Below are 19,110 nucleotides of genomic sequence, written 5' to 3' on the forward strand. Positions count from 1 at the left end.
TTTATTAATCCCATTGGGAAACTGCAGTGTCACAGCAACAAAATCACTGATAAGAATCACAAAAAAACAACAACCGAACAATACTCAAAGAGTTAGATAAGAAAGCTGAACAAACATGCTTTAAGTCTGAATATATTTTATCATAGTGCCTGATAATATTCTGTTTATGGTAAATGCAAGTTAACTGTGTTCTGTATATTGTCATGTATGGAAATTGACATCACAAGGTGCTTCATTGATAGATGAGTGTTGAAAATAACTATACAGTCAATCTATATACATACAGATATGTGCAGGTATGTAATATAATGGTTGTATCATCATACAAACATGGCCTCAAATATGAGTCCTATTTGGTTGCATCAGTCAGCTGTATTTGTTAGGGTTGGGTACCGAAACCCGGTTCCACTATGGAACCGGTTCCTACGCAAACGGTAGTATTCGGACCGGATTAGAACGCAAATTTCGGTTCCGACTGAAATATTTTCCCTCTGTCGCTCCAGACAGCGGCAGACTCTTTTTTTCTTTCTCCCTTTTACGCCGAGTGGCGCACGTGTCCGCTCGCGACTCGCGGTGTGAAGCGCTCCGAAACGGACGTAAAAACATCACACTTTCTCTGTAGTCTACCGTTAGCTAGCTATCGTAAATGTAGGCTACTTTTTAAATGGCATATTTTCGCTCTGGGCTCACCAAAACGGACGTAAAGGCATATTAACCATTCACTGCACGTGATCGCTAGTACACATATTACGCTCTGCTAGTCTATCGTTCAGGACAAGACCCTGTAGCCGGGTGGTATTGTCTGCCCTTTCAAACTCATACCTGTGTGTACAGGCCTCTTGGACACCACCTGAGAGAGTTTTCTCCTGTGCAGGACATGCCATAAGTCAGGAGAGGTGTAGTATCTCACCAGAGAAGGCAAATATGGTCATTTTTCTGCAAAAGAACTGCTAAAGTTTGAAGCTGGTTGGCATACCAACTCAACAAGATTTATTTAGTTCTTACTTGTTAATAGTGTAACTGTTTGTTAAATTATTGTAGTTATGTGTTAGGTATTGTAATTTCCCCTTGCTGGATTAATAAAGTATACATTAGTATTATTATTATTATTATTATTATTATTATTATTATTATTAGGTGACTTAGGTTTACTTATTATATATTTAAGTACTTTAAAACGTTAATATATTGTTAAATTTAAATAATTTTCAATTTTAAAAAAACTCCATAAAAGAGAATCGGTTAGGAATCAGAATCGTTTTAAAAGTACCGGTTTGGAATCGTAAAAATCCAAACGGTACCCAACCCTAGTATTTGTTAACCATTTAAATGTATGTAAATGCCCATCACACACACACAAACACACACACACACACACACACACACACACATACATACATACATACATATATATATATATATATATATATATATATATATATATATATATATATATATATATATATATATATATATATATATATATATAGCTTGTTCCTTCTTTCCTGACTTACTAAACAGCGTTACAGTTTTCTGACCAGTGCCTCAACAATATAGGTATAGATTATTTGCTGCCTTTCAAGCTCTGTTGGTTGACTAGTGTTTCTTTATAAACACATTTATTTTGTGTAGTGTAGTAGTGGTTTCTATCATGTTCTTACATTATCTTCTGTGCTCCATTACTTTATCATTTGATGCTGGTATATTTGGTTGTACTCACTTTTACTCATATGTAACTGTGTGAATGCAAATCATAGTAGAATATTTGCATCTGCATTTGACAGGAATTCCACAGTGGCACATGCATACAGTTTTCCACATCAAGAGATTTCAGTTTTCCAGTTTATCCCTTTTTTCCATTTCATCACAGCCCTGTCAGGTCAAATCCCCCCCCTCAGTCCCAAAGGTTTTCTTCTCTCGTCTTCCACCTGCCAATTGCTCCCCCACTCCTCCTCCCGCCAAATCCGTTCCAGGCTGATATGGTGCCAGGTGAACTTGGGGGAATCTGTAAATATTGAAGGCATTTTGTATATTCTTGGCACAGTTGAAATCTGAAACTCTGAGCAGCATGAAAGAGAAGGGCTATGTGTTGAATACGACTCGGCTACAAGAATAAATCTGGCGCAGCAGGCTGCGGATCAAACTTAACTGCTGGTGGGAGTATTGACATAACAGGATAGCTAGAAGAATTCAATTTGTCTCTGACAGGCAGTACGTTTTCAGACGTCTATTTGTAAATCAATGTCTGCTGTAAAATATGCAAAGACATGTCAAGAAGAATCTGTATTTTGTTTGGAATGGCAGTGCCAGTCTTCTTATCTGCATTTTAGGGTTGTTTTGCAGCTTCCTGCTGAAGATTTAGTTTGCCTAAGAATGTTCCAAAACATTTTAAGCATTCAATTTGTATCTATTTCCAACATCAAGCCAACCAGCATGTGTTCTGCTTCCTGTACACAGCATATCTGCACATAAAGGAGTAAACATATTTTTACAAACCTAATGGATTTGTAGTGTTGTGTGCACATTTATTGATGCCTGAAAAAACGTCAGTCTCCACAAGGACCTGAGATCTCCTTCACACTCTGTAGGGAACGTGCAGCAATGAAACAGCTGACCGCAGATTACACACACACACACACACACACACACACACACACACACTAAACACACACACTAAACACACACACTAAACACAGACCTACATAGAACCCATTATTTCTTTGACGTGAATACTCACACAAAACGTTTTACCCTGCTGGGACCTGTGCAAAGAGCATTGTTTGTTGTTGCTGTTACATTATCCAAATGTCCTTGGGATTTTACTGGTGCTGCACTTGTTCATAACTTTCTTTCTCTGTTTTTCTGTGTCTCTCTCTCAGTTGTGCGGAAGCTGCAGGAGTTTGAGCTGCCTTATGTATCCATTACCAGTTTGCGGAGCTCTGAATTTCACATACTCCTACGGAAAAGGTACCCACCACCTGCTCGCATCATGACTTTGAATTGTATCATGTTCTTCTCAAAGTGCTCACCTCCACATGTAATCATAGCTGTGATTCATTGTCCAGAGTATTAATGTGTTACTTATCTAATCCTGTAAAGAAGCAGGTCAGATATTTCTGTTTTGGTAAGCAGTGCATTAACTACCTAATCTGCTGCACTTGGTGTAATTTAAATCAGTCCATCAGTAAGGCGCTCTGTTTTCTTTTTTTATTCTGGGTGCTGCTCATTTCATTGCTTATCTGCAGGGAGGCACTTGTTCTTAATGTCTCAGAGCAGCGATTATCTCAACCATGGGCTGCTTGTCTGACTTCACCATCTTCTACAAAGTGGCAGTTAATTTGGAAAAGAGACCTGAGTCATTTGTTCTACCGTTTATTTTGACAAGGACATTAGTAATCATGACTAGACACGTGGTGCATTCGACTGTCACACCAGAAAAGTTCTGCAGCAAAGCACAATTGATTGAGTATATTATTAAACTTATCATGACCAAAATGTCCTGTCATTGCAATTTTCAGTTACTGTCTATGAACTGACAGTAACCTACAACAACTAGAAGCTTAACCAACCAATAAGCTCAAATCAGATCAGACAGGTCATTTACTATAATTACATTTCAACTTATCTTCAATGATCATTGACAGATTAACAGGTAATGGTAAACATTAGTTTAGTTAAACATTAGTAGTTAAAATAGTTAATGTTAGATGACTTGACCTAGAGCTAGGTTGACGGCGTGAAGCTTGAAGAGAAACAAATAGCCTCAAAAATTGCAATGAAATTGAACCACTGTGTCTCTGATATAGTCTCTCAACTAAATCATTTAAAAAGGTTGTATTTCTTGAGAACTGTTGAATTGGATTGTGTGGATGCTCAGTCTTGAGACTGTATTTGGAGGGAGGAAGGTAGGGGGCTTCACCAAGACATGAGGACTGTTTAAAACTAAAACCATAGTTTTTACACACAAATCATCCCCAGCTACAGGTACATGAAACAAAACTCTTTCTTTAAACTCTTACTCTTAATTAGCTTACTAATTAACCAACAAACATTGTGTATTGAAACAATATTTACTCTGGCTTTACAGAAAAATCCTGTGGTTCTGGTCTATTTATGGTTCATTTATCTTTTCTGAAAATGGTTAAGTTTAGGGCTGCAGCTATCGATTATTTTAGTAATCGAGTATTCTACCGATTATTCCATCGATTAATCGAGTAATCGGATAAGAAATACTTAGTAAGAAATACTTAGTAAACAGCAAGAGTAAATATTTATTATTGATGTATACTAAAAAAAAGGAACACTGTCTTTTGTATATATACAAAAGACAGTTTTTTTTTTTTTTGAAAAAGCAACATTTTCCCAAAGATTAGTAGCAAACTAATAAACAGACTACAAACCGACAGCTTTCGTTTTAGCTTGTTGGTAAAACATGGCTATTTGCAGAGTAGCATGCTGTAGGCTAGTTGTGTAAAACAGCGCGGTGGACGAGAGCAGCAGACGTTAGTTAGCTACCTTGTGTCGGGTTCGCTCCGTGGAATGGATGAGTACACTGGATGTTTTCTACAGAGATGATGTAGTAGCATGTTTGCAGCTTAAAATGATCCCAAACTTTGTCGTTTTCTCTCGCCTGTCTCTTCTCTTAGACCCTTGCTATTTTCGTCTTCATTCATTTGTAATCTGGGCCGTCAGTCTCCTGCATAGACAGTATATAAACCATATGTCTATGATATAAACGGTCTTGTGTAAACAGAAGCGTCAACCTGTTGTGTGTGCTAGTAATTATCCTCCGTGCGGAAACACAGTGAGCCGTACAACCTTAATTACATTGATTTAACGAAGCATCGAGGCAAAGAATTTTGCTTCGAGGATTTTTTGTAATCGAATTATTCGAGTTATTTGAGGAATCGTATCAGCCCTAGTTGAGTTACAGATAAAAATGCACAACTTTGCCTGTTATGAGAGGGAAGGGGTCAGGGCTGCTTGTACACGGAAATGAGCATCTGTCATCAAGAGCTCCATGTCACACAAAATACAGAAATATGAAACATCTTCCTGGGTGGGCCCCCCAAACAAACTCTATGCATAGAAAACACTGATGTTGCTTCCCCACCAAGCCTGAAGTTAGCGACTGTTTCCCTCTACAACATTTTCCTACTTCCTTGTGTGTCTGTTCTTTCGTCACCCTGCCTCCCACTGACTGAGGTACACAGGATGTTTACTTTATTTTTGCCTCAAGGAAAGTCTTAGTACTCCTGACCTAGTTTCTCTGTGGAGTGTACAGCAGCGAGGAAAGAATGAATGTAGAACTAACAAGTTCAAAACAGACCCTCAGTGTATGAGATCCAGGGGAGGATCTGGGGGCTGTTTCACAAAAGCAGAATTTATAAATCCAAGATAACTGATAAAGCGAGGCTTGACCTAGTCTAATCTATGCAGCCTGGCTTGGTGCGTTTCACGAAGGCCAAGCCAGGCTGAGGAGGAGCGACCAGGTCGAGCCAGGCTGAAGTAATTCGGATAGATGCATGTTCATGGCTTTCCTTAACAGACCGCGAGGTCGATCACAGATTTACTGATTCTAAAATGGAGAATACGCATTGTGCATACTTTACACAGAGTGAGCAGCAGCTTCTGATGGAAGTTTGATGAAGTGAAACACATTATTTGTAAGAAACACGGCCGCTGTGATAAAACACGAAAACGTTGCAAACAATCGTGGACCGACTGAATGTGTAAGTAGCCTAAAAATAGACATTATTTGACCACGACTCTGAACTGTTACAGTCATAATTATAACATTCAAGGAGTTAGGCTACTAATACATTGCACACATTAACAGTTGTATATTTGGGATTAAAAGTGAGCAGACCAGTCTGCCTTTGTTAGAACTACTATAGAAACACACAAGTTAGGACTTTATATACTGCCCTTCATCACTGACTTCATTTAAAACACATGTGAAACTTTATCAGCCTTTTGTAATTATCTCAACAATTGCCATAATGTATTCACCAAACTTCTAACCCAATATGAACAGCAGTCTTCATTCAGCAACGTAACAGCACCAACGACTGTCGCATGAATCATTTTTAAAATAATGGTCACAATGTTAAAATAATAACAGTATTTAACTAAATAAAGTAAAACCACTGCTGAGTGAACAGAAAAGGCTCCTGTTAGCCTGGTCAGGAGCAGGCTAGCTGCACAGAATAAATATCCATGGTAACTTTGGTGCTTCTGCTTTTGTGAAACCGAGTCAAGGCATCCAGGATAACTTGTGAAATAGCCCACAGGTCAGTGAATTGAAAAGCTCCTTTTGGCTAAAAGTGCATGCTAAAAATGGAGGAAATGTCGTCTCTGTTCAGTGAAAACATTAAATTTACATATTTTCAACCTTTTTGTGTTAGCATGTGTTAGAGAGCAAAGTATACATGAAATAAAAACAGGAATATGAATCGTAGTGGAAGTTTTTGTAGGTCAGCAGTAATATATTTATAACCACTTATATATTTACAATACAAAAGTGTGGCTAATAGTCATTTGTAACCTGTATATGCATAAAGGCAATTCAAACAAAGACCATATGACTCAACAGGGGCTTTCAGTGCACTTTTGATTGAAACTAAAGCAGCAAAATAAAAGCACTCTCCAACACACATCTTCCACTACTCTCCTTTTCCTTCTTTCCCCGAACCTTTCTCCATCTTCTTTCTCTCTTGTTACCTGCTTTGAATTGCTGATGTGTCCAGGCAGCATGCAGCATGCTTTACATCTGCTTGAACAACTTCTCTATCTTCTAACAGCCCTTGTCTCATGCAATTACAACATGTTAAATTTCACTCCTGCTGCGAAGTGTTGAGACATGAATGAAATGGGATTCTTGCCAAAGAGCATATGATACATGGATAAAACATTCAGTGCTCTGCCTCAGACAATAATTTTAAACTTCTGTATGAAATCAGTGTCAGTTAAATAGACATTTCACACCCAGGGCCTAAGTTATAAAAACACATGGAAGTGAAGTATCTTAAATCGCACATTGAGTGCAAAATATATCCTATTTTTTTCTCAAGTAAGACTGAGTGGTTGGCCAGCCATGATCTTTTCCAGTCTTTCTTTCTTTTTTGTCTATCAGATTTGGGCCATTTTCATATGTGGTTCCAGTTATGATCCCTCTCCAGAAACTGAATTCATGCTTTTATTTTTTTTTTTTACGTCACACTCTACTCCTCAGGCTGCCCTCCGGCACCTACACATCTCTATGCTCCGAAGTACCAGCAATAGCCTCTAATACAACTAGGGGTGCAAGATATATTGACTCAATATTGTTATCGCAATATATCGAAAGTGTCGCAATAAGTATGCAATATTTTTTTTATTTTGTGGAGCGCTGCGTCCCATCCGTTAGCTGTGTGGCTTAGTTGTGTTTGATTTAGAGCTCGCTTGAAACGCTATAATGATCATGTTTCATTGGCCAGTTACCGTGCCACTTGCACATGTTAGTGCACGTCAGCGCACGGGTCCACTACGTGACAAACCCTATGGAGCGTACCATGTGATATGTGTGCATATTTCAACAGAGTGACAGTGTAAGTGAAGAAATAGAGACAGACAAAACGGAACGAATCAGAGAAGAGAAAGAAAAGTTGTGTCCTGTTCTCTTTATATATTTTATGTCCTGTTCTCTTTATATATTTTATACTGTACCACCAGTAAAACATGGTCCTTATTTATTTATTCATTTTGGACCAGTCCAATATAGTATAGATAGTCAGTTGAAATAAACCTTGTGTTGTAAGAAAACTTGTTTAATTTCTTATGAATCTATTTTGATGCGTTTTCCCGTAACTTTTGTAATTTTACATATGTTAAAAATATAGAAATTAATATATCGCAATATTCATAATCAATATCACATTTCGTCAATATCGTGCAACCCTAAATACAACACAAACTGTACTATCTCACATCCCCTTCAGCAGACCAACTCCCCTTCAACCTCAACAGGAAACAATCCTTGAGATGAATGCTCTTACACTGTTGCCTCATTGACCAGTCCCTTCAGAAAAACGCGATTATGCGATCGCATAATTCAATGCATAATCAGCCAAAGTCTTCATATTTATGCGGGGGGCGCATTTTTTCAAATACGCCGCACTTTCGCCGCATAAATTGCCGATTTCCCTGCAAAATATGCGGGGCTTGCATGATTTCATAATCCCCGCATTTTCGTTGCAAAAAAGTCACATATCTTAGCAGAAAGTTGAAAAATGATGCGTTTACTTCACACAAGAGCGGCCATTTTCCCCTGTTGCCATGGGAACGTTATGAAGTGACGTAATTACGCGACGTGAACATCATCGAAAAGCTGCAAACCCCGCAACGAAACCATGATGAAACCGCAGTTTTTGCAAGTTCCCGCAATTTCATCGCATAAAATTGCATAAATATCCCGCATATTCCATCACATTTTTTAAGAAAATGTGCTGCATAATCAAGGATTTTTGCCCGCAACAATCACAAAAAAACTCCGCATTTTTCTGGAAGGACTGATGAGGACTGACATTGAGTTGAGGAATTTAGTCTACAAGTCACTCTCATTTCACTGATTTGGCAAAGTAATAATTCATGTGTATATTTGATGTAATTGTATCAAAGTTGATTATAGATTTTCCAAATTTACTGATTTAGAATTTTGCTGATAAACTTCCTTTATGAGTATTAAACTAAATAAACATTTTACAAACAATCTATTAGAAAAATGCATCATCACAAAGCTGAAAACAGACCTTTTTCTATTAGCTCATAACAAGTTGATTGTTTTTTGAGAGACATTGTTCACACAGGACAGCTATGCTATGTAGTGGTGCTTGGTGTGCAGACAGAGTAATAGGAAATTATATTCTTTGTGGCACATGGCCAAATATGATTGCATTTTTATTAGGGCTGTCAAAATAATGCGTTAATTTCGATTAATTAATCTGAGAAAAAATAACGCGTTAAAAAAAAAATAACGCAGATTAATCTATTCCATATTGACATTTGACCCAGAGCTGTTCTAGCCACCATTCGACTGTAAAATGAAGGAGGGAGACGAGAATGTTCTGCCTGGATCATTAATTGGAACATTTACTTCCATACTACTACTTACTAAAAATCTTCTTCCTGCCAACCCTGGCTACCGAAATCTGGTGCCACTGATATGTCTGCGCTTCTCTCTGATGCTCTGAAACAGACGATAGAGGCAACACAAACACCGCTGCACGTGACGCTAGTTAACACTATACTCGACAGCAGCTAACGTTAGCCTACCGCTAGCTAGTAGCTGGATTAAACACGGTTAAAATGCTGACAGCTAACGCTAAACGGTGTAAAGTTTGACTGTGTTTTACTGTAGAGGATTCAACACCGGTATGTAACAATCTGCAGCTGCCATCAGAGAAACAACACAGACGGTGCGTTCAATGAAACTGGTAAACTACAGCGTCGTGGTGCATTTGACGTTATTGTAAATGTCCTTTTCCCATCTGGTGGTTGTTTTTATCGTTCAACAGCAATTTACTAGTGAAATAAGTTATTGTTATTGTTATAAATTATTATTAAATCATTTAATTTTGACCATATGGCCTTAGCGATAAACAAGCCGTTCTTTAATGTCACCGACTGTTGTTAGTACCCTTTTTTTTTCTTTTCTTTTTTTACTTTCTTAAAAAGTCGGTTAATCGGCTATCGGTTCAGGCACCGTTAATTATGTATGCGATTAATTTCGATTAATTAATCACAGAGTATGTAATTAATTAGATTACATTTTTTAATCGATTGACAGCCCTAATTTTGATAGAGTCAGGCGTTATTATTCAAACAAATTGGCAATTGTACCTGTGCCACTTTGTTAATTCTTCTAATTGATGTTTAGATATAGATTTGGAAAGAGTGACTGTGCCTTTTGTGTCTGCAGCTACTGGGACATGGCGTACGATGGTGATGTCATGGACAACAGAGTTGGCCTGAATTTGCTGTACGCCCAGGTAAGGGGTTTGATTACGCAGGTAAACCAGACGCTGTTGTTTATTTTCAGCTGCAACTGTGATTTAAAACAAAATCTTTTCAATTAAATTTCCCTTCAGATGTGGAACCAAACAGAAAATCCAAATTAGACGTGATTGGGTTTGTTTACATCTCGCAGCTGTTGTGTTTTATTGAGCTTGCCTGGTGCCAGCATCACACCAAGAAAACTAAATCAAGTGCTGCTTCATCCCTGGGCTGCCAAATGCTTTTGTCCATCCCCTGGACCCTCCATTATCTGATTGCAATATCAGCTTGTTTTGACTTTACAACATTTTGAACTCTGTACCTTTTTGTGTTCCTCTCTGACCCTATTAATAGCGTATTCCCTTTGCTGCGAGAACTGTTTTGTTGTCTTAAGCATTTTTGGGGCTGCAAGTTTGATTTAAAATCTGGAACTGCTGAGTTGCCTCTGTGTAGCAGAGGACACCAAAGAAAAATAAATGGTGTTTGCATGTTTCTGTGAAATTGTTAGCTGATCTGCACTGTTTTCATGAAAGGCTTAGGGTGTGATTTCTCCCACATGGAAACACAAAAACCTGCTTTGTTTTGTGCATCTGTGCAGAAAGATGAACTTCAGTTCTTGTTTTTGCTTCACCAGACAGTGTCTGACATTGAGCGAGGCTGGATACTTGTCAACAAGGACCAGGACAGGCAGCTCAAATCATTGCAGGAGAAAGGCTCCAAGAAAGAAGTAAGCAAAGGGGATCACTTCTAGATGATTCTGCCTTACTTGAGTCCTGCTGATACTTTGAAATGCCTTTGCCCAAGGATAAATCTGTAGACCGTAGAGAATGGTGCCTCTAGTGCATTCTTTGATGCAATTAGCCTAGTTTTTCCCCTGATATGAATTTTTAATTACACCAATCCAGTAGAGAATTCAAACTCATTGTCTCCAGGGATTAGACAAAGACAGATTTTCTTTTTTAGAAAAGTTACTCTAAAAAAAATTGTTTCTTTATGTTTTCCCCCAGTTTATCCATCTAGGTCAGACTCTGAAATATTATGGCTATATCAAGTTTGACCCTTGTATCACCGACTTCCCCGAGAAGGGCTGCCAAGTCATCGTCAGTGCCGGCAACAATGAGCTCAACTTCCACGTCAAGTTGCCCAACGAACAGATGAAGGAGGGAAGCTTCAAGGTCACGCGCATGAGGTGTTGGCGAGTCACGTCTTCAGTGAGTGGGTTTGTGTGTGACAGAGTGAGGATGAGTGAATTCTAGGGTTGGGGGAGAAAAAAAATCTAAAATAGTATATATCGTGATTTTTTTTTTTTTTTTTTTTTTTTGCGCTTTCCTTTCAGAATAAACTATTCATTTCATTCATAACATCGCATTTGGTGCAGCGCTGCAACCCCCCTCATAGTCAAATCTCAAATTGCATCCGGAAGAACATGTATAAACATTTAAAGTGTGTGTGTGTGTGTGTGTGTGTGTGTGTGTGTGTGTGTGTGTGTGTGTATATGTGTGTCAGACCTTTGTTTTTGTCTGTAAGTTCTAAAATGCTGTATTTTGTGTGTGTGGTTAGCATGGGAGGTACAGCTAGTTTCTGGCCCAGAGGGAATAGTCTCCGTGAAGAGCACAGGCTCCATAAATGGGGTGAAAAAAATCTTATGTAACATGATTTTTTTTTTTTTTTTTTTTTTTTGCGATGATTTTTAAAATAGAATTTTTTTTCCTAGAATTTAATTTATTTATTTATTTTATTTTATTTATTTTTTTTTAACCAATGATTCACCTAATCGTCGGTCCTGCTGACGGCGACTACATCAAATCTGTTTCCAGCAAAACAGTGAAAGCAGAAAATAACATGTTATGTCCTTACAAATGAAATAAATGTCAGACTGATGTTTTTTGAAAACAATTTCTTCTAAGAAATGTCTCATGATATATTGTCTCTAGAAGTGTATTATTCAACTTTTGTTTTTGTTAAAGAAGGAAAAGAAAATCGCAATACTCAATACGATGGAATTGCAGTACTTTTTTTTGCAGTAATTCGCAAGATTCGCAATAAATGAAAATCGCAATACAAATCGAATCGGCACCCATGTATTGTGAAAGAATCAAATCGGGACACAAGCATATCGTCCCAGCCCTAGTGAATTCACCTTCAAGCATGCTTGTATCTCCGAAGCTGTGAAATAATCAAATTGGAAACTTTCCATATTATTAGGAGACTACGAGCTGGCAGAGTAGAGATGCAGCAGCTTTGGCTGGAGTCCATCAAACCAAGAGGGGCTCCTGTGCCTCCAGAGCTACCTGTTTACAAACCTTCTCTCACCACTGCACCAGAAACACGTCTTGAGTTTTGCCAAGCATTCGTTTTTACTCCTGCTACACTCCAAAAGTGCTGACCGCCACACCATTCGTCTTGATCAGTCCAATTACCCAAACACAACCCACACAAGGATAGTGCTGTATCGATCCGCCAACCTAACACACACAGCAGCATCCTTTATTCAAACTGATAATAGTCTATTGGCGAGAAGGGAATCTGATGGCATGCAGCACAAGGAAGCACCTACACAGCCCACTCTGTGTACATCCGTACAGCTCCACTAACATCACAAGAAACTAATGGACTTTTTTTAAAATGAAACCATAGAGCCTTTCGGGGAGAGTACAGAAAGAGCAAAGGTGCTGCTCCACATAACAAAGACCATAATTATGTTTAATGCGTGAGGCTACTGTTTAGACTGCCACCTAGTAATTGATTAGTAAACATGAGATGCTGTCGGGATCTGTCAGACTCGGCTCAGCAGATGACAGTGATTGATTCACAGTAATTAATTAATTTATAGTGTGTTTCACCGGAGGAGCTCTCTAAGATAACTCAGATGATGTCATTGGGAATATCTTGGCTTGGGTTTGAAACTTTAAGACTTTCAAGTATCACAGTTAGCACAGTCAGTATTACAAGTACCCCTATTAAAAAGGTTATTTATTATATTATACATTTCAGCTTTATTTTTGTTAATTTGAAACTAGCAGGCAAGAAATTCAGAGCAATAATTTCTTGTCTTAAAAATAAATAATCTTCATAATTGTCACCCAGAATCGGCATAAATTCAAACCATCATGCACCACAGAGTTGATCTGCCCTGAATCTACATTATTTTTTTTCTGCTTCCACCCAGAGACAGTTCCTCTGAAAGCCTGAACAATCAATTTTCACTTCTGTGAATAGCTGAAAAAGAATTACATGCAGCTCTACACACATCATTTCAGTTAGCTTTTTTTTTTTTTTTGACGCAAGACCTCATTTAAATGTAGATGGGAAAAGCAGTTCACTTTTGTATTGCATTAGTGTTCAGCACAGTGATTTGTATCACAGCCACTTTTATGATTCTCCAAAGGTTAATTTGCACAGAGATCTGGACAACACATCCAAAATTAAAATGCATCTTGGCTCGTCTGATTACAGGCTGAGCCCCCGCGCTGTCCAGCGGTGTGGTTAATTCCTGAGTTCATTCTCAGATGTCAAAGTCATTCTAATGAGCCCTTTCCTTTCAGAATAAACTATTCATTTCATTCATAACATCGCATTTGGTGCAGCGCTGCAACCCCCCTCGTAGTCAAATCTCAAATTGCATCCGGAAGAACATGCATAAACATTTAAATTGTGTGTGTATATGTGTGTCAGACCTTTGTTTTTGTCTGTATGTCTTTTTTTAAGTTCTAAAATATTTGTGTGTGTGGTTAGCATGGGAGGTACAGCTGGCCCAGAGGGAATAGTCTCAGTGAAGTGCACAGGCTCCATAAATGAGGAATGAGGGCTCGTCTCCTGGGAGGCTGTGTGTCTGAGTGTCACATATTTTTGGAGGCTTTTGATAGTCTGTATTTATACACATTTATTTCTTTCTTTGCACCTATGTTAATATTTTAGCATGTGTTATCTTAAGATTTGGCTGCCTGTCATGCCTGTAGTGATGCAGCTTAACAAGAACGTAGGATCGGAAATGTGATTCAGCTGTTTACAGAGTAGAATAGCAAGCCTCTACTTAAGAATGCAAGTTGGATGTTGGTTAAGCAATATGGAAGTCAGTTTATTAGGGGCGTTCTTCTTCAGAAATCCACGTTCCCATGTACGAAAACTTACCAAACTTTGCACACAAGTCCAGTCCTGTGCCACACGCAATCAGTGCGATTTGTGTACTAATTGTCCTGATGGTGGCGCTACAACAGCCATTTATAATTTTAAACTTTGAAAATTCATAACATGCTACAACTTTGCAACTTACACCAAACTGTAGCCCCAATAGAACAGAAACTCTACTCTGCTTTTACCTAGTGGCAATTTTGAAGTCCATCACTCTACTTTTTGCAAAAACTGCAAAACTTCCTCCCACATTTTTGTTTCAATTGACACAAAGTTTTTTGATTTTTCAAAATTTGAGCCCACATTGCATTAAAATGTTTTACTGCAGTAGTGTAAACAAATACTGCAATTTTTTCCAAACTAAATATTTGATATTCATGGAAAAAATTCACAACATTCGAAGATCATTGTAGATTTCGTGTGCACAATTTCAGAATTTAATCTCAAAATGTGAATTAAAAAAAAAATTGAATTGTGTCCTACGCATTGCAGTCACTGCAAAATAGAGCATCTTTAAACATCAGTTTGGCATTTATTGATCTTTGTGAAAATAAATAACAGGCATCTCCATGTTGTCTTAACCAAGTACACAAATTCTCAGAATTTTCTAATAAGAAATTAATTTTGTTACAGCAGCTTAAAATTCAGCATTGTCATGCAAGCTTGCTCCTTGTCTACTAGGTTTTGCGATGCCACTTGTGACAGATAATAGCTCCCTGAGAACCCGCCTACGGCCTCAATGGTTCTGAGTTTGAGCGCATGGTGTTGCAAGATGATCATACACATATCTAATCAGGCATTGTGCTATGGACAGCCCCCCCGCATATTTTAAATGTATGTCTGCATTAAAACACCTGATTCTGATTAACAATCAGTCCAGTTGCAGTTTAGGAAAATCATGTTATTGAGTCAACCCAGGCTGACTCTATAAAATATAGCCCAAATAGCTAGAGGAGTCATCACCTGGACAATAGCTCTCTGAGATCAGCATGGTCCTTTGGACCAGAAGATTGTGAGGTCAAAGCTCAACGGTCACAATGTCACATCTTATACATAATCAGCCATTGTGCTTTGGACACCTTCCCTGCGAGTTTAAAATGCTCGTCCCGGACCACCGCTGTGGAGCAGCTATAATTTTCCTTGTGTTTCAAACATAAGTAGACGTATTTAACTTGAATGCTGAAATAGAAAAAAAGTCCTCAATAGAATAAACATATGATAACAGTTCAGACAGCTTGTGGTATTTAGGATGAATTTTGATGATACCACCCAAACACCAAATCATAACTCCATCTTTCTGTCCGACTCTGCAGCAAGTCCCAATAGCCAACGGCACCACCAATTCCTGCAGCTCGTCCAAATGTGAGGTCAAACTGGAGCTGGCCTTCGAGTATCTGATGAGCAAGGACCGCCTCCAGTGGGTCACCATCACCAGTCATCAGGTAGGACAGAAGTCACAGACAAGAGTCTACGTAGGGGGACAAGCATTAGGTAGTAGAGCGTTAAACTGTTGTGATATGCTCAGAGCATTTGGTTCACGCAATTCTTCTTTACTCAAAATAGTAGGATGTATTTTCAAAATGTCTAAGAAAGATGTGAAGTAAAAGTGTGCTCAATACTGTTCAATTGTATTGACTTACAGTTGTGATTTCAGGCTATCATGATGAGTATCTGCCTTCAGTCTATGGTGGATGAATTAATGGTGAAGAAGTCAGGTGGCAGCATTAAGAAGGTTTGTTTTTATATATATATATATATATATATCTCTCAATCATCCTAATATTAATACACACAGCATCTTACTGTGTATACATCTATAACTATTTGGTTTTTATTTTGCTGATTGTGGAGATAATAGGTCATTAGATTTCAGTGCTGGAATCAGAACACACGCAAAGCAAAGCTCATGATTTACAGGATACTCTGTTGTTGATAATTATTCTTCACTTCTTCTGCTGTCCCCTTCTAGATGCTGAGGAAACGACACAACGGCTCCATCCACCGGTCAGACAGTCAGCAAGCTGTGAAATCTCCCCCTCTACTGGTGAGAAATGGGATAGTATGCCCTGAGTTTGAATTTGATTGGAACTTTTTATAGATTATAGGGTAATTTGTTGTTGTTGTTGTTCTGACTGCAGGACTCCCCTGACCCGAACCGTGAACAAATCGTCAAACTCTCAGTGAGTATATATTTGACTTTTTTTTTATTAATAAGTACAGTGCTTCTAAAAAAATGTGTTCAAAAAGCAAGCAGCTGAATGATGGGGTCATATAATGCATTCCCAGAACCTTCAACATATTCTAATAGATTAATGTTTTTCCAGTGTTAAGAGTACTATTGATTATTCCATTTAGACCAAGCTGAGCTCGGTGTCCCTCCGAGGGATCAGCGCCTCCAACTCAGCAAATGATATCAGCGGCAATGATTTCCATGGCAACTATGCTTTTGAGGGAATCGGGGATGATGACCTGTAACCCCAGATTTGCCCTCCTCCCCTATTCATTCCAATGTCAGCGACTGGGACGACAAAGATAACAAGCTGAGCTGAGCCGAGCCGATCGGGCCACACACGCCTCCGATTCTGCAAGATTGTAGCCTCTTCCTGGAGAAATTGCTGCCTTAAGGTCTCATTTAATCTTTGACCGTGTCCTTTCTTTTAGACTCTAAAAGCTCATCTTGATTTGTATTTTAGTAACACTCATCATATTCAATTGAACCGTTGTCCCTATGTTATTAACTTAGTGGCAACATACAGTAAATAGCATGTAAAGCTACAGGTACGCAAACAGGGATGCTTTTTGTTTTTGTATGTTACTGACAAATTCCTACTTCAGTTTCATTCACATTGACTACTGTTCCATCAACAGTAGATGTGAATTTTTATAATGCAGTTAAATTCATGAGGTACAAAGTAAATTAATATATATTATAAACTACATAAAGAAAACCTGCTAGATCTTGGATTCTTCCCCCAGTGGCTGCATGTTCCTTTCCAACCTGAGAGCCAAATGTTTAGTTAGACCTGGCACTAGTGATAATGCAGCACAACTGGACATGGAAAGTTCTCAAAATGACCCAGAGTCCAGTGAACGTGTTGAAATTGATCTCAAAACTGTAGACATCTCAGAGCAACTGCTTACTTATATGGATGATCAATGTTTGGCTTGGCTATATACCAAAATGTCATGTTTTTATACTGTTTGTGATCTTCTGTGTGTCATGCTACTCATGTGCCAAGTCAGTAAATATCTTAGCAGGATACCAGCATTTTTATTCAGCTTACGTTTGAGGCACAGTCACTCATACTGCCTTCAGAAATAGTCTGATGCCTTCATTTTTCCTTTTTCGCCTCGTGGGTTAACTCGACATTGGTTGAAGCTTCAAATAAACGTCAGTGTCAGCCAGTGTTACCTAGAATCTTGCAGAACTTGATAGATGGTTGATTTGGCCGAGCTGCTTGCACTTGCTAAACCCATCACTTTTGCACAGTATTACAGTACAGATGGAGATGAATGTTCGAGTGGAAGCTTGAGCATGACCTTAAACGTGGAGAATTTTTTTCCAAGGGGCTTTGTAAATCCATCTATGATTTTTTTTTTTTTTTTTTTTAAACCAATTTTTTTTAAAGGTTTCTCATAATGCCAAATTATAGTTTACTAAAGCATTTTGCACAAAATAAACATAAAAATTATGACAATGTCACTTTTTATATTATGTACATTCAATTAAGTATTCTGAACATTTACTAATATCTTTATCATCCATAGCTTATTGTAATCAAATAGATCAAATGTAATCTAAACTGTATAGAACAAAAAGTTTAAATGGACTAACATTTATTATTGTTTACATAATGTTTAGGGAACTTTAATTAGTTAAAATGTAAAGTGTTTACAAATTTTGCATCTGATTTTCTTTGTCTAGTTCTTTTTTTGGGCGAGTGATGGTGTTGCGGGGCGCATTCTTTGGGGCTTCAGTTCATCGTAATGTGTATGTACATTGTGCCAATCATCTCAGAGGATTTAGTTGAAAAGGTGCTTTGGTGAAGTGGCTAATGTGATCACAATTGCTGGAGTGAACAAAGTTCGTGGAGAGCAGGCAACAAACTGAACATATCCCGCTGTTTTATAAGACGTCATTCCATTTTTTATTGCTGTTGGCATCTGTTGAGCTGCATCTCGGCGTGTTTTGAAGCCTCTAAATGTAAATCGATGCCAACCTATCAACAGCTTTACTCTCACTGGTAGCCAGAACTGTACACGAAATGTTCTCAATATAAATGTCTTGTTCTTTCACTGCTGTGCTTTTTCTGTTGTCTTAAGTTGTATTTACAGTAGGGGGATGTGGACACCACTCTTCATTTTAATTTTCTTAATTCCGGTCAATACCACAACTTACATGGAAGCTGCAAGGTTCTGGGTGTGTATAAATGTGTAGGTACCTAATTGAAGTGCATTTTTCATCAGCATCACTTTTACAGAAAATGTCAAATTTCATGATTGTATTGACTTGATTCATTCCGCTACTTTTCATTTTGATTTTAGTGGTAAGGTCGGGGACAACTGTCATGATGCTAAAATAAACTCTGAAATTAGGTCACATTATCCTCTGATTCGTTGCTGTCTTTTAATTGTCCACTTTATTTTATCATCACTAAGCATTCTTCATCGGCAGCAGCTTTGGTTCTCAGACATGTAACGTGGCAAAAATCTTAATCAGTATAGAGCAACCAAGTGATATAAATCAGTACATCACAACCAAGTTTCTGTAAAAGAACTCTCACTTCATGAAGGTATTTGGAACTGAGAATAAAGTGCTTTGATTCTTTATCTATCTATAGCCCAATTGATATGTCTAATAACACATCAACTAAAATTCAGTTTTTACATAAACACAACATTTTACAGTTGAAAATTAAAACTTCGCAATTATGTAATTGCTTCAGT

The 19,110-nt window shown here is 38.1% G+C and overlaps 1 protein-coding gene across 2 annotated transcripts in view; it reads left to right on the forward strand.

The window, feature by feature from the left end:
- The window catches only part of snx17 (sorting nexin 17), a 33,903-nt gene extending 15,135 nt beyond the window's left edge, over positions 1 to 18,768 (forward strand). The window contains exons 7-15 of one of the 2 annotated variants that reach the window (XM_031321675.2): positions 2,880 to 2,967; positions 9,959 to 10,028; positions 10,667 to 10,759; positions 11,040 to 11,243; positions 15,477 to 15,605; positions 15,818 to 15,895; positions 16,133 to 16,222; positions 16,302 to 16,343; positions 16,519 to 18,768. In XM_031321675.2, the coding sequence (XP_031177535.1) occupies positions 2,880 to 2,967; positions 9,959 to 10,028; positions 10,667 to 10,759; positions 11,040 to 11,243; positions 15,477 to 15,605; positions 15,818 to 15,895; positions 16,133 to 16,222; positions 16,302 to 16,343; positions 16,519 to 16,638 (914 nt within the window). In that variant the 3' untranslated portion in view covers positions 16,639 to 18,768. The remainder of the gene's footprint in view (positions 1 to 2,879; positions 2,968 to 9,958; positions 10,029 to 10,666; positions 10,760 to 11,039; positions 11,244 to 15,476; positions 15,606 to 15,817; positions 15,896 to 16,132; positions 16,223 to 16,301; positions 16,344 to 16,518) is intronic. The other variant, XM_031321676.2, reaches the window with a different exon arrangement.
- The last annotated feature ends 342 nt before the right edge of the window (positions 18,769 to 19,110 follow it).

This window comes from Sander lucioperca, chromosome 19 (genome assembly GCF_008315115.2).
Source record: "Sander lucioperca isolate FBNREF2018 chromosome 19, SLUC_FBN_1.2, whole genome shotgun sequence".
Classification (NCBI taxonomy): Eukaryota; Metazoa; Chordata; class Actinopteri; order Perciformes; family Percidae; genus Sander; species Sander lucioperca.